This window comes from Hylobates moloch, unplaced genomic scaffold (assembly GCF_009828535.3).
Source record: "Hylobates moloch isolate HMO894 unplaced genomic scaffold, HMol_V3 SCAFFOLD_19, whole genome shotgun sequence".
NCBI classification, from domain to species: domain Eukaryota; kingdom Metazoa; phylum Chordata; class Mammalia; order Primates; family Hylobatidae; genus Hylobates; species Hylobates moloch.
The window spans coordinates 8,158,611-8,179,522 of NW_026652294.1; the positions used below are offsets into that span (position 1 = coordinate 8,158,611).

The window sequence follows — 20,912 nt, forward strand, 5'->3', positions numbered from 1 at the left end:
CTGCACTAAGTGGCATCGTCCCATTTTACATCCTTTCCTCGTGACCTGGCCTGATGTGGAGTAGCTCCTGAGTAAAGAAGTTACCCTTTTGAAGGTGATCTAAAATACTATTTATTTACAATACATCCCTCTCAGGGGTAAGTCTCTGGCTGGTTCTGCACCTGCCACAGTTCACTTGGCCATGTCGATCAGGCTCTGCAGTGAGGTGGGCACCCACGTCTTCTCGCCCTGGACAAAGACCACTCCCCGGTCGATGTAGATCACAATGCGGCCAAAGGTGTAGAGCTGCTTCCCTTCGTGTCGCTTCCCAATGACGGGCATGAAGACAATGTTGTGCTCCTCAGCCTTGGTCTCAATGAGGTCCTTAAAGTTCATGGGCACAGAGCTAGCGGCCACGCCAATGCCCCTCTGAGCCATGTTCTCAGCCTCCCGCCTCTCCTGCATGGCCTCGTACTGGAAGTCCTTCCTCCGCTCCGTGTGGGTGAGATAGGCAATGTTCTCCCGCGCTCCTGGCTGCATGTAGGCACCTAAGAAATACAGGAGGACAGGGCGGTGAGGAGAGGTGTTTCTAGGTGTATGGAAGTTGACACTGTGACTTGGCTCAAGTCTTGGGTGTGCCAGAATGCTTGTGACTCACTGAAGGGCAGCTCTGCCTCAAAGATACAACTTTGGAGGAAGTTTAGACAACTGTCCAGTATCACATAAAAACTGTTCAGAAGGTTCCTGGCTAGTATCTAGTAACCAGATTATTAATATTCAACATTTTAAAATGAAGTATCTGCAAGTGATTTCTTCTTTCAGAGCTGGAAACATTAACAGAGAGTCCTCAGCCACTCTTCTGTTCCCACCTTGCTCTGTAGAGTTTCCACTTCACACCACCAAAGAGGCAGATTTTAGTACCTTGAAAACATAGGGCCCACACTGGCTTTATTTTTAACCTACCCACACAGGCCCCCGATCCTGAAAGAAGTTCACATATATTTAGGGAGCTGAAATGGGTGTTTAAAGGATAATACCAAGACCATAAATGCTAAGTGCTAATTGAGGGGTATATTCAGGGAACAGTTTTGGAAACATGAGGCCAAGGGTAGCTAAGGAAGAGTTTTTAGAAAGAACTTGATAATTACAGAAGCAGAGAAGTATATTTGCCTTATTACTTAATCTCTGTTTTCACAGAATAGGCTATTTTTTCTTTTTTTTTTTTTTTGAGACCGAGTCTTGCTCTTGTCACCTAGGCTGGAGTGCAGTGCTTGCAGTCTCGGCTCACTACAACCTCCACCTCCCAGGTTTAAGCGATTCTTCTGCCTCAGCCTCCTGAGTAGCTGGCATTACAGGCATGTGCCACCATGCCCAGCTAATTTTTGCATTTTTAGTAGAGACAGAGTTTCACCATGTTGGTCAGGCTGGTCTCCAACTCCTGACCTCATGATCTACCCGCCTCGGCCTCCCAAAGTGCTGGGATTACAGGTGTGAGCCACTGTGCCTGGCTTAGGCTATTAAATAACAAAAATTAAAGATTCAGGAAATAGAAATTCCAGTTCTAACTAACTGCCACCCTTTAACTATGTGACGTTGAACAGGCTCTTAGCCTCGCTGGGCTTATCTGTAAAACAGACTAGACGATCCCATTTCAATGCTGTGAATCGGCTAATGAGCAACACTGGAGCACAGGACTGGTTGAAATAGGCTCCCAAATGTAGAAACATAAACATTCTCACTTATGATCTAGGCAGAATGACTTAACGTAGAACTTGGAAATAGATATAGTACACGAACAGTGAACTGCCTGGTTTTGACAACACAGACACTACCTATTGAAGGCTATACACAAGCATGAACTCAATCTCCCTTTTAGCCTATGAAGTAGATCTTACTGTTTAACAGGTAAAATGGGGCTGATTAAGGCTGAGCAGTCACCAAGTGTCAGACCATGTGCCGAACTCCACACTGTAAGATGCGTCACCTGAGCAGCATGCTCAGGCCTGAATGAGCCTTAAAAGGCCACACAGCACAGTGATTAAGAGGGCAGGGCCTGGGGTTAGACCAACATCATCTGAATCCAGCTTAAGTCAGTCTCCACTCAGGGAAGATGCCCCTCTCAGTCATTGTAGACCTGGGCAGTGGGTGCCAGCCGACCATGGACTGCAGTCAGCAGGGTGAGAGTCTCTTGCTATGTGCAAAAGTGTGACCTAAGGTTTAGGCTGCCTACAGGAACCAGAAAACTCTGATTCTGTGTCATTTACATGTGTAAAATCTGAAACTCAGGGCCAGGACATCCAAAATGGGAATCCTCACTTACCAACGTTGGAAGACACCGCCCGGTTCATGATATCAAGTGCCTCATTAAATTTGTCCTTGACAGATGGATGTGCCAGCACTTGGTCTGAGAACATAGACTTCCAACCCAGGTACCACTTGGTGATCTCCTCATAATTTGGGCTGTTACTGAGCCAAGAGCACAGCACCTGCCAAAAAGAAAAATTACTTGCATCCATGGTGGCAACAAATGAAGGCAAGATTTCTGAAGGGGCCATTTGTTTTGTTTTGATCCTGGTCCTGCAGGCTAGTGACACCACTTTACAGGGATTTATAGTAGCTAAACAGTCTAGCACTTATGAATATGGATTTTGGAGTCAGCCTGGTAGCCTGCCCTTGCATGTAAAATCTCTGAGCCTCAGCTTCCATGTCTACACAACAGGGATACCATATCCCCTACCCCATAGGGTTGCTGAGAGGAGCTGAGATAAAGCAAATAAAGTGCTTGGAACAGCTTCTGATACATGGCAAATGACCAATAAATGGTGCCCACTATGAAGATGACCTAACTAACTCATTCCTACCCCACCATGTAATTTATTTTCATTATGGAATTGCACCTACAGTCAGGCCTTGGCAGAAAATTAACTTAATCCCCACCCAGATCCCTCCCCCAGAAAGCCAAGCAAAACAAAGTGTACCTGAAGCCACTTGGGGAAGAAGTGCTTTTCAAGAAGTCCCACCAGGCTAGAGACAGAGATCATCCCTTCCCAGTCAATCACCCAATAGAATGCATCCATGTGCTGCTGGTGGGGGTTAATGACTAGCTCACCAAGACACATCCCTGGAAGAGAAAACCGGTCTGTAAAGGCACAGCTTTAGTACTGGCAAAGCCATAGAAGCACAAAGAGCAAAGACAATGTCCGTTTTCATCTCAGCTCACAGCAACCTCCGCCTCCCAGGTTCAAGTCACTCTTGTGCCTCAGCCTCCCGAGTAGCTGGGAGTACAGTTGTGCACCACCGTGGCCGGCTAATTTTTGTGTTTTTATTAGAGACAGGGCTTTGGCATGTTGCCCAGGCTGGTCTCAAATGCCTGGTCTCAGGTGATCTGCCCATTTCAGCCTCCCAAAGTGCTGGGATTACAGGCATAAGTCACGGCTCCTGGCTTTTTATTTTTATTTTTTGAGACAGGGTCTCACTGTTGCCCAGGCTGGAGTGCAATGGCAGATCTTGGCTCACTGCAACCTCTGCCTCCCAGGTTCAAGCCATCCTCCTGCCTCAGTCTCCCTAGTAGCTGGGACCACAGGCACCCACCACCACACCTGGCTAGTTTGTATTTTTGGTAGAGATGGGGTTTCACCATGTTGCTCAGGCTTTAATCTGCTTTTAAAGGTCAAATTTAAGCTCCCGACATAGCAATTCTTAAAAAATATTTTTTTTTTTTGCTAACCCGGAAATAACTCCCTGATAATTTAGAGTAAAATACCACAAAAATTTCAGAACTCCAATGGCTGTCCTATTACCAGAAGCCAAAACCAATCGGGAAAACCACAAGGCACAGAGTCCAATATTGTCACTGTCGACTATTAGTCACTGTTGTAAATAAACAGTGGAAAGGACCCAAGTTACATTTATGTTCAGCCTCTGAACAAAATGGTGCCTTTTTCACAGCAAGGAATATTGTGTACCCAGCACTTTCATGAACACAAAGGCTGTGCTTTAAGTCATCCCCGCTGACCACAGAAACCAGGGCACCAAAGCCGCTGGGCTTGGAATGCATCTTCCCCGTATCCTTACCCAGCTTGGGCACTATGTTTTTGACCATGAATGCTTCCCAGGAGCCAGGAGTGAAGACATCCTTCCAGGGCTGGAGGATGAGCTTGGCAGAGGAGTCACTGGGGTGCCACTTCTGCAGGGCGCTGGACAGCTTGCTACGGATGGGGGAATAGAGTGGCTCCAGCCGTGCCTGCATAAGGGGCAGCCATGGGTGGATCCAAGAGTGGATGGGAACAGTGTCTGTGAGCGGGTTCCAGTTTTCCACCTGCGAAGTGGGGAGAAGAAACAGTTCATGTCGCCTGTGGGGCAGTCACATAACACCCCTGTGTGGCTAAAGGCAAGAGCTGCCCATGGAGGAGGCCCCGTGCTCTCCGAGGCCCACGGTCCTTTGTACATTGCCAAACAAATATACCCATTCATTTGATTACATATCAGAAATAGCACAATTCTAATTTTAGTGACGAAGTCAAGAAAACGAATTCCCTCCTGAGGGTGGCTTGGGGGAAAAAGTGCTGAGAAAAAGGCTGGAATTAACACTATGGGTCAATAGTGGTGTTGACAAATTCTGTTAATTCCAGGCATTTTAACAGCACTGAGATAATGAGACATAGACTGAACAAGTCCCTGTGGTTAGTGATGACAGCTGTTTCCCATGACTCTCATCCCACCTCCTTTTGCAGCTTGGGGAAGATGAGTTGGTCCAGTATGTTATCTAAGATCCACACAGGAATAATGTGCACCCAACTATCCAAAAAGTCCACCATCGGGTCACAGTTCCTTGGCTGCCACTGGGTGACAATATTTCGAACAAAAGGCATCCAGACTTCCCATATCAACCTATGGGAGAAAGGCAGAGGACATGCTGGTTAATTACACTGATTGGTTTCAAAGTACACCACCACCACCCGCCTCTCTAGAATCAGGAATAAAAATGCAACAGCATGAAAATCCAATCAGAGGAAACCATCAGGCCAGTCACCATACTGGCCAGACCTGAGCCTGCCTCTTCCTTGTTCTCGTGACTCTCCTCTCAATCTGAGGCCTTGGTCTCCTAGGTAGTGCCCAACCACCTCGCAGAGCTGCTTTAGGGTCACAGGGGCCTCTTCCCAGGTATCAAGTGCTTTCCCACCTATGGGCTTCTATTCATGAGCTGACGCCTCTCACCCTCTTATCACAATTTCAACGTCACCTCCCCTAAGACCTCTGTGCCAACCCCCATTCCAAGTAGGTCACTCCTGCAGTTCTCTATCGCTGTACTTGGTGTGCATCCTGCCTTTATTTGTTCACTACCGTATTTCCCATCTGCCATTTTTGCTGTACTGTAGACAGAGGCTGTCTGCTGTACACCTAGGGTAAGCCCAGCACCTAGCACAAACATGATACGCAACAGACATTTGACAAGTGTCAGCTGAATTCATGGCCAAATGGTACAACCACTATGGAAAAGTGTGGAGATTCCTTAGAGAACTAAAAGTACAACTACCATTTGATCCAGCAATCCCACTACTGGGTATCTACCCAGAGGAAAAGAAGTCATGGCTGGGCATGGTGGCTCACGCCTGTAATTCTAGCACTTTGGGAGGCCAAGGCGGGTGGATCACGAGGTCAAGAGATCGAGACCATCCTGGCCAACATGGTGAAACCCTGTCTCTACTAAAAATACAAAAATTAGCTGGGCATGGTGGCGAGCACCTGTAGTCCCAGATACTCGGGAGGCTGAGGCAGGAGAATCGCTTGAACCCGGGAGGCAGAGGTTGCAGTGAGCCAAGATCGCACCACTGCACTCCAGCCTGGCAACAAAGCAAGACTTCATCTCAAAAAAGAAAAAAAAAAAGTCATATATGAAAAAGATACTTGCTCACACAAATTTACAGCAGCACAATTTGCAATTGCAAAAATGTGGAACCAACCCAAATGCCCACCAATCAACGAGTGGATAAAGAAACTGTGGTATAAATATAATGGAATATGACTCAGCCATAAAAAGGAATGAATTAATGGCATTCGCAACAACCTGGTTGGAATTGGAGACTATTATTCTAAGTGAAGTAACTCGAGAATGGAAAACCAAACATCTTATGTTCTCACTTATGAGTGGAAGCTAAGCTATGAGGATGCAAAGGCGTAAGAATGACACAATGGACTTTGGGGACTCGGGGAAAGGGTGGGAAGGGGGTGAGGGATAAAAGACTACAAATTGAACCAGGCACGGTGGCTCACGCCTGTAATCCCAGCACTTTTTTGGAGGCCGAGGCAGGTGGATCACGAGGTCAGGAGATCGAGATCATCCTGGCCAACATGGTGAAACCCTGTCTCTACTAAAAATACAAAAATTAGCTGGGCATGGTGGCGCGTGCCTGTGATACCAGCTACTTGGGAGGCTGAGGCAGGAGAATCGCTTGAACCAGGCAGTTGGAGGCTGCAGTGAGCTGACATCACGCCACTGCACTCTAGCCTGGCGACAGAGTGAGACTCCGTCTCAAACAAAAAAAAAAGACTACAAATTTGGTTCAATGTATACTGCTCAGGAGATGGGTACACCAAAATCTCACTAAAGAACTTACTCATGTAACCAAATACTACCTGTTCCCCAAAACCCTATGGAAATAAAACATTTCACAAAAATAAAATAAAAAGAATTCATACCCAAATGAATTTAAATTCCTAAAGCAGTGTCAGCATGAGCAGAGAATTAATCAAGGCCAGCACTGCTGCCTTCCCCCACCTTCAGCAATCCTTCCCAACCCCCAGGAGAAAGGAGCTGGGGTGCAGAGCCCTGCTCTGTGGTACCTGTGAAAGGCATCTGCCGAGAGGTCCTGTCCGCCGTGGGACAAGAGCTGGTCATTCTCCAGGAGGCTTTTCCACTTGGAGATGATCTCGGTGCCGTAAGTGCAGTCCTGAGGAGAAAGGCGAGCAGCTGAGGGGCAGCGGGCTCTCCAGCCCTCCCTGCCCATTGGACCAACTCATCAAGCAAGGGTAAGCCCAACCGAGGCAGGGATAGGTTGATTTTCCCAACAACTCACTTTGAGGGGATCCCACTCCTTGAAGTACTCCTTCATGAGTGGATAGACGATGGCCACAGCGAGGTCCACACGGTCGGACATCCTGTACTCCTCATAGTACTTGTCCTGCAAGGTTTCAAAGATGCGGGCACACTCGTCCAGGGTGAGGGGGTTGCTGCAGTTGGGCTGCATCCGCCGCTCGCACTCCTCCACCATCTCCAGGACCTTGCTGAGGTTGGAGATGACCCGCTCCTCGTGGTCCAGGACCTCGGTCATCTTCTCCAACTCGTGGAAGAGGTTGACCACCATGTCCCGCTCATACTGTAGCTGCCGGTCATTCTGGATGATCTCCTGCTCCGTGAGGTCAATGAGCAGCTGCAGGTTGTGCTCTAGCTCGGGCAGTGCAAAGCCCGGGGCCTTGGCCTCTTTGCCAGACTGTGGCAGCTGTTGGGACTGCAGTGGCAGCCCATCATCGGGAACATTGTGCTTGTGGCTGATCTGACTGTAGCTGTAGTAGACCTTCTGCTCCCGGCCTGTCATGTCTATGACCTTGGAAAACGTAGAGGGACGAAGGTTAACACCGCTGCAGCCCTGTTAAACACACAGCTAAGCCCAGGGGAAGGCCCCATGACAGGGGAAGTGTGTAGAAACCACATTATTCAACATAGCTGGAGAAGGGCAGTGTTGTAAAGTGGGAACCACACTGTCCTAGCCTAAAGGAGACTCCAGGGACAAAATCAGATGCAGCAAGCAGTTCTAGGTTGGATCACTGTGAACAAGCCAGATGGAGAAGACTTTTTAGGGAAACATGAAATTTAAATAGGGACTGAGTATTAGTAGATGTGAAAATTTATTTTAATGGAAAGGTAGAAGCTGTACTGATCAAAGAAGGTAACATACAATCAGAATATCATATTTTGATTAAAAAAATGCACATAAGCATAGAAAAAGATCTAGGATGTATAACAAGATGTTAACATTTGGTAATCTTGGAAGGATGGAAAATATTTTCTACATTTTTGCCTATTTCCTAATTTTCTAAAATGTACTACACACTGCTATTGTAATAACAAAGTTTTTTAAATTAAATTTAATTAATTAATTAATTTTTTTTTTTTTTTTGAGACGGAAGTCTCACTCTGTTGCCCAGGCTGGAGTGCAGTGGCGCGATCTCAGCTCACTGTGAGCTCCGCCTCCCGGGTTTGCGCCATTCTCCTGCCTCAGCCTCCAGAGTAGCTGGGACTACAGGCACTCATCACCACACCTGGCTAATTTTTTGTATTTTTAGTAGGGATGGGGTTTTACTGTGTTAGCCAGGAAGGTCTCAATCTCCTGACCTTGTGATCTGCCCGCCTCGGCCTCCCAAAGTGCTGGGATTACAGGCGTGAGCCACTGCGCCCGGCCTTTTAATTTTAAAACAAAATAAAATATACAAAAGGCTAATTGAACAAAGGCAACCTAGACAATGAGCTAATTCCAATATTTTAGGAAAACAGGAAATGTGAATACGGACTGCACTTGTGAAACAGAATGATTCATCACCACTTTTTAAGTAAGAGTGTGATCCATGAACCACCAGCTTTAGAATCACTGGAGGAAAAAAAAGAGTCCTGAGGTTCAGTCTAGACTCAAAATTCCTGGGAGGCACCTAGACACCCATATTTCTTATCAGGTCGTCCAGATAACAGCACATGTTTGAGAACCCCACTAAAGGCTTTCTTTGAGGTCTATGACACACTACATATCCTACAGCAAATGACAACAGGCAACTGTCACCACTGTTCTTTGACTACTTGGAAAAGTAATGGAAAACTTTTGTTTTGTTTTTTTTTTTTTGAGACAGAGTCTCGCTCTATCCCCCAGGCTGGAGTGCAGTGGCACAATTTCCGCTCACTGCAAGCTCCGCCTCCTGGGTAAATGCCATTCTCCTGCCTCAGCCTCCCGAGTAGCTGGGACTACAGGCGCCCGCCACCACGTCCGGCTAATTTTTTGTATTTTTAGTAGAGATGGGGTTTCACCATGTTACAGGATGGTCTCAATCTCCTGACCTCGTGATCCGCCCGCCTAGGTCTCCCAAAGTGCTGGGATTACAGGCGTGAGCCACCATGCCCAGCCAAGTAATGGAAAACTTAATACACTATATGCACGTAACAGTGGCTAAAAATTTAATCTATCTTAAAAAAAGAAAATACTCAATGCTGGCTAAGGAGCCCTGGGGACTCTCTCCTGCCCTCCTGTTCAGAGAGAGTTAATACAACCTTCTGAGTATTTAAATGCCTTAAGTACTTTTGTATTCAACATGGTGATTGCACATGTACACGTCTATTCTTAAAAAATGTCTGGGCCGGGCGCGGTGGCTCACGCTTGTAATCCCAGCACTTTGGGAGGCCGAGGCGGGTGGATCACGAGGTCAGGAGATCGAGACCACGGTGAAACCCCGTCTCTACTAAAAATACAAAAAAATTAGCCGGACGTGGTGGCGGGTGCCTGTAGTCCCAGCTACTTGGAGAAGCTGAGGCAGGAGAATGGTGTGAACCCGGGAGGCGGAGCTTGCAGTGAGCCCAGATCGCGCCACTGCACTCCAGCCTGGGTGACAGAGCAAGACTCCGTCTCAAAAAAAAAAAAAAAAAAAATGTCTGAAACAAAGACAAAGTTTCATATACAAACTAATCAGCCAAAAACCCAAACTAAACCAGATAAAAGCTAAACGTCTAACAACGGAGGTAGGATCAAATAATACAGTACAGCCACTCTCTGGAATCACGTGCTCATTATAAACACTTTGACTGAGTTTTTAATAACAAGAATGTTATTAAATTCACTGATGTAAGCTCCAGAAACACAGGAACATCATTTGGTTTACCAGTGTAGTGCCAGGAAGAGTGCCTGGCACAGAAGGAACTTGTAACTATTACTAAATATGGGAGTGTAATGAATAGGAACATATTAATACTATGTGAGCATGTTCCTATTCATTACACTCCCATAAATAAGTGAGAAAAGCAAGGTACCAAAAAAAAAAAAAAAAAAAAGAAAGAAAAAGCCTAGCTAAAAGATCCAAAAAACCCTAGAACATGTTCAGTGATTAATTCTGGGGTGTGGATCCTGTACCAGGTGTCCAAGGGCCCCTGTACCTTGACTTGAGAAAGTTCCTTCTGGGGAGCAGTGAGCTTCTTGCTAATCCTGCCCTTGGCCTTCAACTCTTCCACAGTCTTGTAAGAGTATTTGGGCTTCTTCTTGCTTCCACTTGGGTCTTTCCTCCACTGGCTCAGCTCCTTTTGAAACTCCTGAACCAGAAGAATACAGTTAGATGCAGCAAGGAACAACCACTTTTTACAACAGGTGAGGTAGCTGAGACCATTAGCAGATATCACCATTCACTGTCTTAGATTTATTTACAAGCTCTATATGAAGGAAGGAAAGGATGCACCTGCAAGACACCAAAACTATCTAATGATACTCCTTGACCCCCTTCGCCCTCTTACAAATAATGCAGTTCAGAAGGCAGGTGCACCAGATGGGAGGGAGAAACAAAAATAAAGGAAACAACATTTATTGAGCATCTACTATGGGCAGGCACTATACTATTAAATGTACCTCATGTAAAACTTAGAAATGCAATGTAAAGGATTTTCTAAGTACACAAATCCTCGTTTCTAACTTTAAAATAAAGATAAATAAGCAGGCCCTAACTCTCAAAGCAAAGGTATCTCTTACAATTAGGTTCCGCAAAACCTTTCTACAGGAGGAGCTAAGGCAAGCTTGTCCAACCTGCAGCCCAGGACGGCTCTGAATGCGGCCCAACACAAATTCGTAAACTTTCTTAGTGTGACAGTAGTAGAGTCCAGCCCACAGAAGTTGGTTTTGGGGTTGTCATTATGTTTTTCTCATACTGGTTAAGACTTGTCATTTTTTCTCTAAAAGTATCTAGACATCTGGCTACTTTGGGAAAATCAGAGGATCAGGCAATACTGAGCCCACATCCTCATAAGCAACAATCACTTAGAGCTGAATAAAGATTTACCTTCTAGACAGACTACAGCCTCACCTCTGTGCCACAGTCCCCACCACTCTTTATTGTCTAGCACCTAGCTCATCTTACTTGCTTCTGTGGTGTGCCTGGCACCTGTAGGCTTCTAAGTCTGAGAACCCCTGACTCAGAGTGGTCAATCCCACATTTATCAAATGACTCTTTCATCAAAAGGTCAGTGACATGAACAGTAACATGTTTCTTTGCAGCATCCTGCTTTCCCCCATAAATTCAAATGGGAAAAGAGTAATACTTCAATCAAGAGAGCTGGCCCCTTCTATCACTGGGGAAAAGGGACGCACAGCTGCCAGCAGATGGCTCCCTGCTGCACTTGGGATGAAACCCGAGCACCTAAAAATGGCTGTCATGTGGACCACCCACCCCTCTGAATGCACTTCCTTCCCCTCTGCTTTGTGTACCACCCTTCCACCACAAGAGCTTCCTTTATGGTTTCTTAACCACCAAGCTCAGAGCCTCTCAGTGTCCTCTGGCTTCTCAGCTCACCCTTCTGCCAAATCTCAACTGAAATGTTTCCTTTCCTAAAAGGTTTCCCTGACCAGCCTATTTATAAAAGTAGGTCAACACCACCTCCCAACCCCCAACCTTATTTTCTGTCTAGGCAGCTCCTAGCACCTTCTGCCATTTCAACTGCCACTTCCACACCGCAGCTGCTGGTTTACTCTCTGGCCACCCTAGCCCTCTCATCACGGTGCACCTAGCCTTCAGCCCAGTACCTGGCATATGGTACGTGTACAATAAACATCTGAGGACTAACAGAATGAAGGGATAAACGAACAGCCATTGGAAATGGACAGGACACCATCCACCCATGTCTCCTGACTTCCAGTTACCTCTTCAGCTTCTTCCTCTGAGTCAACCACAGGGAAGTCTTGCATGGACTGAGTGGTGCGCTCGGATCCATAAGCCCCCACAGCACCTTTTCCCTTTCTCTGCTTGGCTTCGATTGGGTTAATGATACCTGAGGAATTTCAGCAAAAGATAAAAAGAGAGTCTTACGATCACAGCAATTCATGTATGTGAATCAGCCACTCAGTGAAATGACAGTTTCTTGCTCCTTCCACAAAATAACATGCTACACAGGAAGGAGAGCTATTCTCTGCCCTCAGAACACTACTCTTGTCCCTTGTGATTTGAAACTTATGAGCATTTATGCTACCACGGAACAGTCTGCTGACTAGTTTATTTATATCCCAAATAGATTTCCATTTCCACTTGGATTGTTTAGTGGACAGGAAGAAAACAGAACACTACATTGATAACTGAGAACTCCAGCATACTAAATTCTACGCTTCACTTCTTTGGAAGCCTCTATTAGGGAAAATGCAATAATTCCGATATTATATTGATTCTGACTGAAGTGAAGCTGCAATTTAATATAAGACTCCTTACATATTTTACTTAGGAGTTCCTATCTCCTATGTTTAACTTTTTTATAACTCTTGTTTTATAAATGTTATTTTTCTCATAAAAGAGTTTACGAATAGGACCACAACATTTCAATAAAGATGTTCCACCGACTCCAAATTTTCCATCCCTGCCTCCCTTCCATTTAGTTCCACTGAAGTCTTAAATAAGAGCTATCCCTGGGCCAGGCGTGGTGGCTCATGCTTGTAATCCTAGCACTTTGGGAGGCCAAGGTCTTGAATCAGCCTGAGCAACATAGTAGGACCCCATCTACAAAAAAAGAAAAAATTAGCCAGGCACGGCAGAGTGTGCCTGTGGTCCCAGCTACTTGGCAGGCTTGAGCCCAGGAGTTTGAGGCTGCAGTGGGCTATGATCATGCCATGCCATTGCACTCCACCCTAGGTAACAGAGTGAGACCTTATTATCAAAAAAAAAAAAAAGCAAAAACACTATCCCCTCATTCTCAGTGTATCTTTACTCACGTTCATGTATTTTTCATGTACCTAATGTCTTCAACACATAAACTGGATTTCACTTTAATAATTCTTTAGAGGCCGGGCGCAGTGCCTCACGCCTACAATCCCAGCACTTTGGGAGGCCGAGGAGGGTGGATCACTTGAGGTCAGGAGTTCGAGACCAGCCTGGCCAACACAGTAAAACCCCGTCTCTACCAAAAATACAAAAATTAGCTGGGCATGGTGGCGGATGCCTGTAATCCCTGCTACTCGGGAGGATGAGGCAGGAGAATCACTTGAACCCAGGAGGCGGAGGTTGCAGATGAGTTGAGATCATGCCATTGCACTCCAGTCTGGGCGACAAGAGTGAAATTCTGTCTCAAAAAATAATAATGTTGTTATTATTATTTAGACCGGAATTTGAATATGGAGGATATATTTGATTATATCTACCTGGCAATCATGCATAGGAAATAGCTCAAGAAGAGGGGAAATGTTCTGTAGGAAGAATCCAACTGTTTGGTTTGAGAGGCTTTGGTCTCAAGAAGATAAGAGTGTGACAGGGGCTGTGTCTCAGTGGGGCTGGCCATGAGAAGACAGGAGGAGACTGGGATACTAGAGGAAGATGGAAGGAACCAATGGAGGATTTGCTCAGCCAGTTTTACAGCCATATGGCTCTAGCTATTAAAAAAAGCTACGCACAATGTTTTACTGATATTCCTGAAGGACAAATAACCATTTCTGCAAAACTATAACCCTTGTGAGTAGGGATGGCGAACTCAAATGACTGTGGGACCAAGAAAAGTTCCTGTGGGTTGGGGTGGAAGACAACAGGAGGCCGTGGAGACTGCCTCCAAGAGAAGACCATGTCCATCGTCCCAGGAGCAGCTCTCACTTGCCTCAACTAACTACTGCCAGGCAAAATCTGGAATTTTAGGTGAAATTGTCTGTTTTTTAAATATTAGCAACGAATTCATTTTTGTTTTTATTTATTCTATTTATTTATTTATTTATTTATTTATTCAGAGACAGAGTCTCGCTCTGTTGCCCAGGCTGGAGTGCAGTGGCATGATCTCGGCTTACTGCAACCCCCACCTCCTGGGTTCAAGTGATTCTCCTGCCTCAGCCTCCTGAGTAGCTGGGATTACAGTCGCATGCCACCGCACCCAGCAGATTTTTATATTTTTATTAGAGACAGGGTTTCGCCACGTTCGTCAGGCTGGTCTTGAACTCCTAACCTCAAGCAATTCACCTGCTTTGGCCTCCCAAAGTGCTGGGATTACAGGCGTGAGCCACCACACCCAGCCTCATTTTTGTTTTTAGAAGCACTGGTCAGGACCAGGAAAAAAGCCTGTCTTCAACCTGTTTGCAGCCTGTTTTAGGCCCTAACCCTTTTCTTCCTGTTGAAACAATTACTTATTTAACTTGAGCTTTGATAAAGCAAGGTAGCTTAGGAGCGCAAATGTCTTGTGCTGGCAAACCAGGCTGGAGAGATAAAGTGCTTTTAAAAGGGAAAAGCAAACCTCCTCTTCCAATGCCCCTCTCCTTCCCTCTGCCTGCCCTCCTCCATCATGCAAGACGACAAAGGTGCAATACCTTGTGCATTCTTCCCGAGGCCCCGTCCAGGGACGTAGCCCATCTTCTGAAGAAGCTTCTGTCCAATTCCTTTTGTGTGTCTTTCCCAGCTGCCGAAGTCCATGAAAGATTTGGTTCCTCCTGCAAAACCTTTCTGGCTGGGCTTAAAATTGCCACCCTGCAAAGAAAAATCAAAGCTTAGTTAATGGAAAACAAAAAGAAGAAAAATCTAAGAAAGCTTGGCCAACAGGAAAATGGCCTAAGTTATACAGCACTACGAAAAGTGTCATATGAACCAAAAATGTGTGTCAGGAAGGAAGAGACTGCACTACACACTTCACAACTCACAGAAACCTGCCACCAAAAGGAGACACTCACAAAATGCATTCCAGATGAGTTTCTCCCTGGCTAGAAAATGCTTGGGCCACAATGACCTTTGAAGGATATTACTAGGGTCACAATCCTGCAATAAAGACTCTACCGTTTTTAACTTCTTTGGTCCAAAATCCTTAGGAAAGTCGTCCTGCTTAACAGGTTTCTCTTCGTCATCAGAATCTTCCAACTCTGCCTCCTCCGCTGCCCCTTTCTTGAGCCCTGCGCTGATGAAGTTGACGGGCGCAGAGTAGTCACGGGCCCTGTAGGCACAGAAACAAAGCCTCACGGGGTCGGTAAAGAACTCTTTTCTCTGCAGCGATCCCTTTGCAGAAACTACATGCTTGAAAACTCCTTAGAGTGAATCTCATGGGAGGTTTTATAAAAAAGTAACACATTTTTTAATGTGTCAAAATCCAAAGGACCCCAGATTTGGCTTCCTGTAGTCACACTTAACATTTTACCTGACATATTCCTCTACGGCTGAAGAGTTACCACATCAACGTAGCGTTGATTACAAATTCAAAATATGATGTGATAATACAATTTTCCTACATTTAAAAAATTAATTTATCATAAAAAGCATTTGTTTTGAAAACTATTTCAAGTACAAAAATCCAACAGGAGCAGAAATTTTGATGGATAATCATAAATAAAACCCATTGAAAGATTATATGAATGTAACGCATGTAACAATTATATTAATCCAACTTAGAAAAAGCTCCTAGCCATTAAATTTATTTGAATGTGAAAATTTCCAGCCAGGGCAACATGGTGAGACTTCGTCTCGATAAAAAATAAATAAATAAAAATTAGCCAGGCATGGTTGTGCAAGCCTGTGGTCCCAACTACATGGGAAGCTGAGATGGGAGGATTGCTTGAGCCCAGGAAGCTGAAGCTGCGGTGAGCTATAATCACGTCACTGTGCCCCAGCCTGGGCAAAAGAGTGAGACCTTGTCTCCAAAAAAAAAAAAAAAAAAGAAAGAAAGAAAATTACACTACACACTACAGTCCCCTAAGAAATAAGAAATTAACTCTATAAAATGAAATATATTGATTTAAACTCTAACTGCTTCAAGCACTTACATTAAGCCATTAACCTCAGGTCCTTTTTGTATAAAATAAAATTGATATATTTGTACTGTGTGGTTTAAAAAAGAAAAAATTACAATAAAAAACCCTGGAGCCGGGTACAGCAGCTCACGCCCATAATCTCAGCACTTTGGGAGGCTTGAGGCCAGGAGTTCGAGACCAGCCTGGCCAACATGGCAAAATCCCATCTCTAACAAAAATAAAAAAAATTAGCTGGGTGTGGTGGCACACGCCTATAATCCCATGCCACTCAGGAGGCTGACGCATGAGAAACACTTGAACCCAGGAGACAGAAGTTGCAGTGAGCTGAGGTCACGCCACTGCACACTCCAGCTTGGGCAACAGAGACTGTGTTTCGAAGAAAAAAAGAAAACCTGGGAATACAGCAAATAAAGTGATGCCTTGTAAAACGACCAACCTAGTAATTCAACATCCTCAGGGCACCAACAGAATTTAGGGAGTTTTTCCCTAAAAATGTAATAAAACTTTGTGATTTAGATCCCAAACTCTAGAGTCAGATAGGTCCAGGTTCCGATTCTAGCTTAAGTCTCTGCCTAGTTGTATGACCATTAGCCTCAGTCTCTTAATCTGTAAAATGGGGACAATAATGGTGCCTTTCTCATAAGGAAAATTAATCCAGGCTTGCGAAATAGCCAGAACAAGTAAGCAGCCAAGAGATGTTAGCTATTATTATTATCTTATGATTATGGAATTCTTATTCCCTGATCTATTTGTCATCCACTTTCAGACTTCCTTGTGGATGAGAAGTTTGGACTAATCTCTATACTCTTTCTCCCCTAGCCTCCTTTGAAAAAGGCACATTCTCAGCTGGGTGTGGTGGCTTACACCTGTAATCCCAGCACTTTTGGAGGCCGAGGCAGGCGGATGACAAGGTCAAGAGATTGAGACCATCCTGGCCAACATGGTGAAACCCCATCTCTACTAAAAATACAAAAATTAGCTGAGTGTGATGGCACGTGCCTGTAGTCCCAGCTACTCGGGAGGCTGAGGCAGGAGATTCGCTTGAACCCAGGAGGCAGAGGTTGCAGTGAGCCAAGATCACACCACTGTACCCCAGCCTGGCAACAGAGCAAGACTTCATCTCAAAAAAAAAAAGAAAAAGAAAAAGAAAAAGGCACACTCTCAATAGGATGGAACCTAGAGGCCACGGGGGGGCCATGGAGGAAAAAAACCCCCAAGCCGGCACACCCTGGTCGAGTGAGGTTCAGCCAGGGCACACATAACCTTGTGCTGGGGAGGAGACGTGCAGCCTGAATCCTCATCGCCCACCACTATCCTGGACCAGGCCTCCACTACCTGTGCAGGGACCACTGGCTTGGGCTCCTTACAGTCTTCCACTGTGGCTCCATGACTGTTGAGCACACCAGCAAAAGGGTCTTCTCAAAACATAACCCAGCCCCACATCACACCCTCTCTATCACACACACTATGCTACCCTTCCCCCTCTCTGCTCCAGCCCCCAAGCCTTTCATATCCTTGTGGATACCGTGATGCTTCCCATCAAAGGCCTTTGCATATTGGAACCTCTTCTACCACCCTAGTTACCTTCTACTGTCAGTCATATCAGCTTAAGGGTCACTTTTCTCCACAGAAACCTTCCTTGACCTCTCAGAATAGGTGAAATGCCCCAAAATGTGTTCTCCCTCATGTCCTCATGTCCCTCGTGTCCTACATCATAGTTACAAGTTTGATTGTCTGAATTGTTAATGCCTATTTCCATCTTCTAGAGTCTGGGCTCCAGGAAGGCAAGAATGGGTTTATTAAAGCACAGGCCTAATACATAGTAATCGCTCAATAAACACTGATAATTAAATCAGTGAGGCCAGGCGTGGTGGCTCACGCCTGTAATCCCAGCACTTTGGGAGGCTGAGGCAGGTGGATCACTTGAGGCCAAGAGTTCAAGACCAGCCTGGCCAACATGGCAAAACCCCGTCTCTACTAATAATACAAACATTAGCTGGAGGTGGTGGCGTGTGCCTGTAATCCCAGCTACTTGGGAGGCTGGGGCATGGGAATCACTTAAACCCGGAAGGTGGAGGTTGCAGCAAGCCAAGATCATGTCACTGCACTCCAGCCTGGGAAACAGAGTGAAACTGTGTCTCAAAAAAAAAATAAATAAATAGAATAAAATAAATCAGTGAAAGAGCAGCACTCTAGCCTAAAGAGGAAACCAGACCTCTCGAGATGATGTCACAGCTAACAGTCTCAACAAGGCCAGGTGAGAAGTATACTTATCAGGGTATCTCCTCCACTCCCTGTCCATCTTCCCCCTCTTCCCTAAAGCAAGGTGAAGCAGCCCCCATGCCAGGCAATACCGTTTGCCTCCAAAGCTGGGCCTCTCATCATCCGAGTCTCGCTCTGCCCACACCCCGTAGGTGGCTTCTTCCTTGGTCTGCCAGTGGCGCTGTCGGTTGGGGTTGAACTCATTCTGGAGATCCCAGTCAGTGATCTCAAAGTTCTCCCGCTCGTCATCATCATCATCAATGCGGCCTTCCCCATCCCGGTATAAGTGGGACAATGACATGGCCAGTCACTAAAGGAAGAGACAAAAAGAGCACAGGCTGTAAGTCCTGGGGGCAGCAGTAGGAGGATTCCTTGTGAGTCTCTATTCCTTGCTGCCTTCAGAACTTTCTCCAAATTCAAAGTCCATTAAAATCGGCATTACTATTCAATAAAGAAGATATTAAAAACCTACTTTTAGATAACAATCAGTACTAAAACAGGTGAACAAAATACTACTCCCAACAGTCTATGATTCTTTGAAAGTACATATTTCCTTGTCCTAGTCATAAATATCACACATATTCACACATACACAAACCACACAAAAATAACTAAGTAGGTTATTTTGTACATTATTACCTTAGAAAATGAGTAGATATCTTCTTAGATCCCAGATTCTTTTTTCTATTACTGAGGAAAGAATTATATCTGGATCCTTGGTGGTCCTAGGAGAGTGATTTTTTTAGAATATGCTTTTTGAAATACATTACTTGATGAAACAAAATTTTCAGTTTTCCTCACAAAACATAAATTTCTTCTGATGAGCTGAAAGACTGTAGTAATTATGAACACTATTTTAATAGTCAGATGTCCAGGGATTGATATATAGAATCTACCTCACGGTAGCTGGGTGACCAGATTCAGTTGTCTTTCTTAAATTGGGATAAACTACTATACCAACCTTAGAGAAGGCTTATAAGGCAAATTCAATGAGTTCAAAATAAGTGCTCAAGAAACTATAGCTTCTACTTTAGTCCCATGATTAGGTTAATCATTGTATTAGGGTTCTCTAGAGGGAAAGAACTAATGGAATAGACATAATATATATAAAGGGGAGCTTATTAAGTATTAACTCACACGATCAAAAGGTCCCACAATAGGCTGTCTGCAGGCTGAGGAGCAAGGAGAGCCAGTCAAGTTCCAAAGCTGAAGAACTTGAAGTTCAATGTTCGAGGGCAGGAAGCATCCAGCACGGGAGAAAGATGTAGGCTGGGAGGCTAGGCCAGTCTCTCTTTTCACATTGTTCTGCCTGCTTATATTCTTGCCGTGCTGGCAGCTGATTAGATTATTCCCACACAGATTAAGGGTGGGTCTGCCCTTCCTCACCCACAGACTCAAATGTTAATCTCCTTTGGCAACACCCACATGGTCACACCCAGGATCAATACTGCATATCCTTCAATCCAATCAAGTCGACGTTCAGTATTTACCATCACAATCATCATTATTATTATGGGACTAGGGAGTAAACTTAGCAAAGTGATTGCAAAATCAGGCACGCTAAAATCGAAGCCTGAGTTCAAATTCAACTCTATCAGATACCCAGTGTATGAGAATTAAATGCATGTGAAGGGCCAAGCATGGTGCACTACACAATAATACACTCAACAGGTGACAGCAATTGTGATTCTTGTCTTGCTGAAAGCAGCCTTAAGGCACACGGAGTTCACTACTTCCACAGGCAGTGTCAAACTCTGGTCACCTCAGGCAAAACGTTATCTCTGCCTTCTTCTACTCACTGGTGCACTGGTTGGGTGCAGCGGGTCCCAACCTCTTCCAGGAGTGTTCAGGACAGAAGGGTTTTCAGAAAAGGTGGGGAATCTCAAAAACATATGGTTAAATAATACCACTGCCTCTGTGGGCATAGTAAGTGGTAATAAGCCCTGAGTAGTCACAAGTTATGAAGCCCTCATCAGCAGATGCTAGGTACATGCTGGTCGCTTGAGACCGATTATCAACCGTCTGCATCAACACACTTCTACAAAGTAGGTACCGTTAGTTTTCATGCTTCAGATAAGAAAAAGGAGGTTCAGAGAAATTAGTAACTTACCCTAGGTTCCACTGCTCATAGGGCTCAAACTCAGGAGTGCTACAAGTCAGGCCTCGGGCTCATCTAGGTTTGGCGAAGGAGGCTCAGGTTCTTAACTGAACCCACGCCCTAAATCCCAGTTGACCCCAAGCAGCACCGCCCCTCTCCGTGCCTCGGCAGAGCTGTCTACGAAATGGATTCCCCTCCCCGCACCCCAAAGGCTGGGACCGAAGCTCGCCTTCCCTGAGCCTGCGTCCCTATTCTCACTGGCGCTGAGTATCCTTGTGGCCAGCCTTGCTCACCTCTCCGAGGGTCCAGCGAACCAAATTCAGCTTCACAATCCGCGCGAGAAGACCGCCGCTCCTACACCAGAACCCGGATGCATCGTGGCCGGCGCGCCGGAAATGACGTTGGTCGGCAGCGGATGTCCTGCTGGCTGCCAGGGCAGCGTGGTACGCTACGGCGGATATGGCTGTAGAGCGGCCGGTTGGGGTCTTAGATAGGAAGGGTGGATTTGCAAGGCCTAGAATAGCTGGGGAGTGGTTTCCCCGCGGAATCGGCCTCCCTGCCGCGCCCGCTTTGTACTGTGACGCTCA

The 20,912-nt window shown here is 45.6% G+C and overlaps 1 protein-coding gene across 6 annotated transcripts; it reads right to left on the reverse strand.

Annotated features, from left to right (window-relative positions):
• Window positions 1–86: 86 nt before the first annotated feature.
• On the reverse strand, window positions 87–20,710 carry TFIP11 (tuftelin interacting protein 11). Of its 6 annotated transcripts, XM_058431932.1 has the most exons (16): window positions 20,619–20,710; window positions 20,338–20,400; window positions 19,365–19,563; window positions 18,867–18,952; window positions 18,320–18,537; window positions 15,001–15,154; window positions 14,541–14,697; window positions 11,916–12,043; window positions 10,169–10,321; window positions 7,056–7,583; window positions 6,823–6,929; window positions 4,701–4,869; window positions 4,054–4,297; window positions 2,958–3,100; window positions 2,300–2,465; window positions 87–527 (listed from the first exon to the last, which is right to left on the reverse strand). In XM_058431932.1, the coding sequence occupies exons 5-16, from the start codon at window positions 18,526–18,528 to the stop codon at window positions 172–174; spliced, it is 2,514 nt and encodes an 837-aa protein (XP_058287915.1). In that variant the 5' UTR covers window positions 18,529–18,537; window positions 18,867–18,952; window positions 19,365–19,563; window positions 20,338–20,400; window positions 20,619–20,710; the 3' UTR covers window positions 87–171. The 6 variants fall into 6 exon arrangements, with proteins under 6 accessions (XP_058287915.1, XP_031994926.1, XP_058287914.1 ...); XM_032139035.2 differs by lacking the exon at window positions 20,619–20,710 and having other exon boundaries at window positions 19,365–19,399; window positions 20,338–20,608; XM_058431931.1 differs by lacking the exon at window positions 20,619–20,710 and having other exon boundaries at window positions 20,338–20,608.
• Window positions 20,711–20,912: the final 202 nt, after the last annotated feature.

Coding starts and splice junctions, on each gene's coding strand:
- TFIP11 (XM_058431932.1), bottom strand. CDS start 18,528: ATGTCATTGTCCCACTTATACCGGGATGGGGAAGGCCGCATTGATGAT. Junction 4,870..6,822: donor TCGGCAGATGCCTTTCACAG/GTACCACAGAGC, acceptor TTTCTCCCATAG/GTTGATATGGGAAGTCTGGA. Junction 3,101..4,053: donor AAACATAGTGCCCAAGCTGG/GTAAGGATACGG, acceptor TTTCTCTTCCAG/GGATGTGTCTTGGTGAGCTA.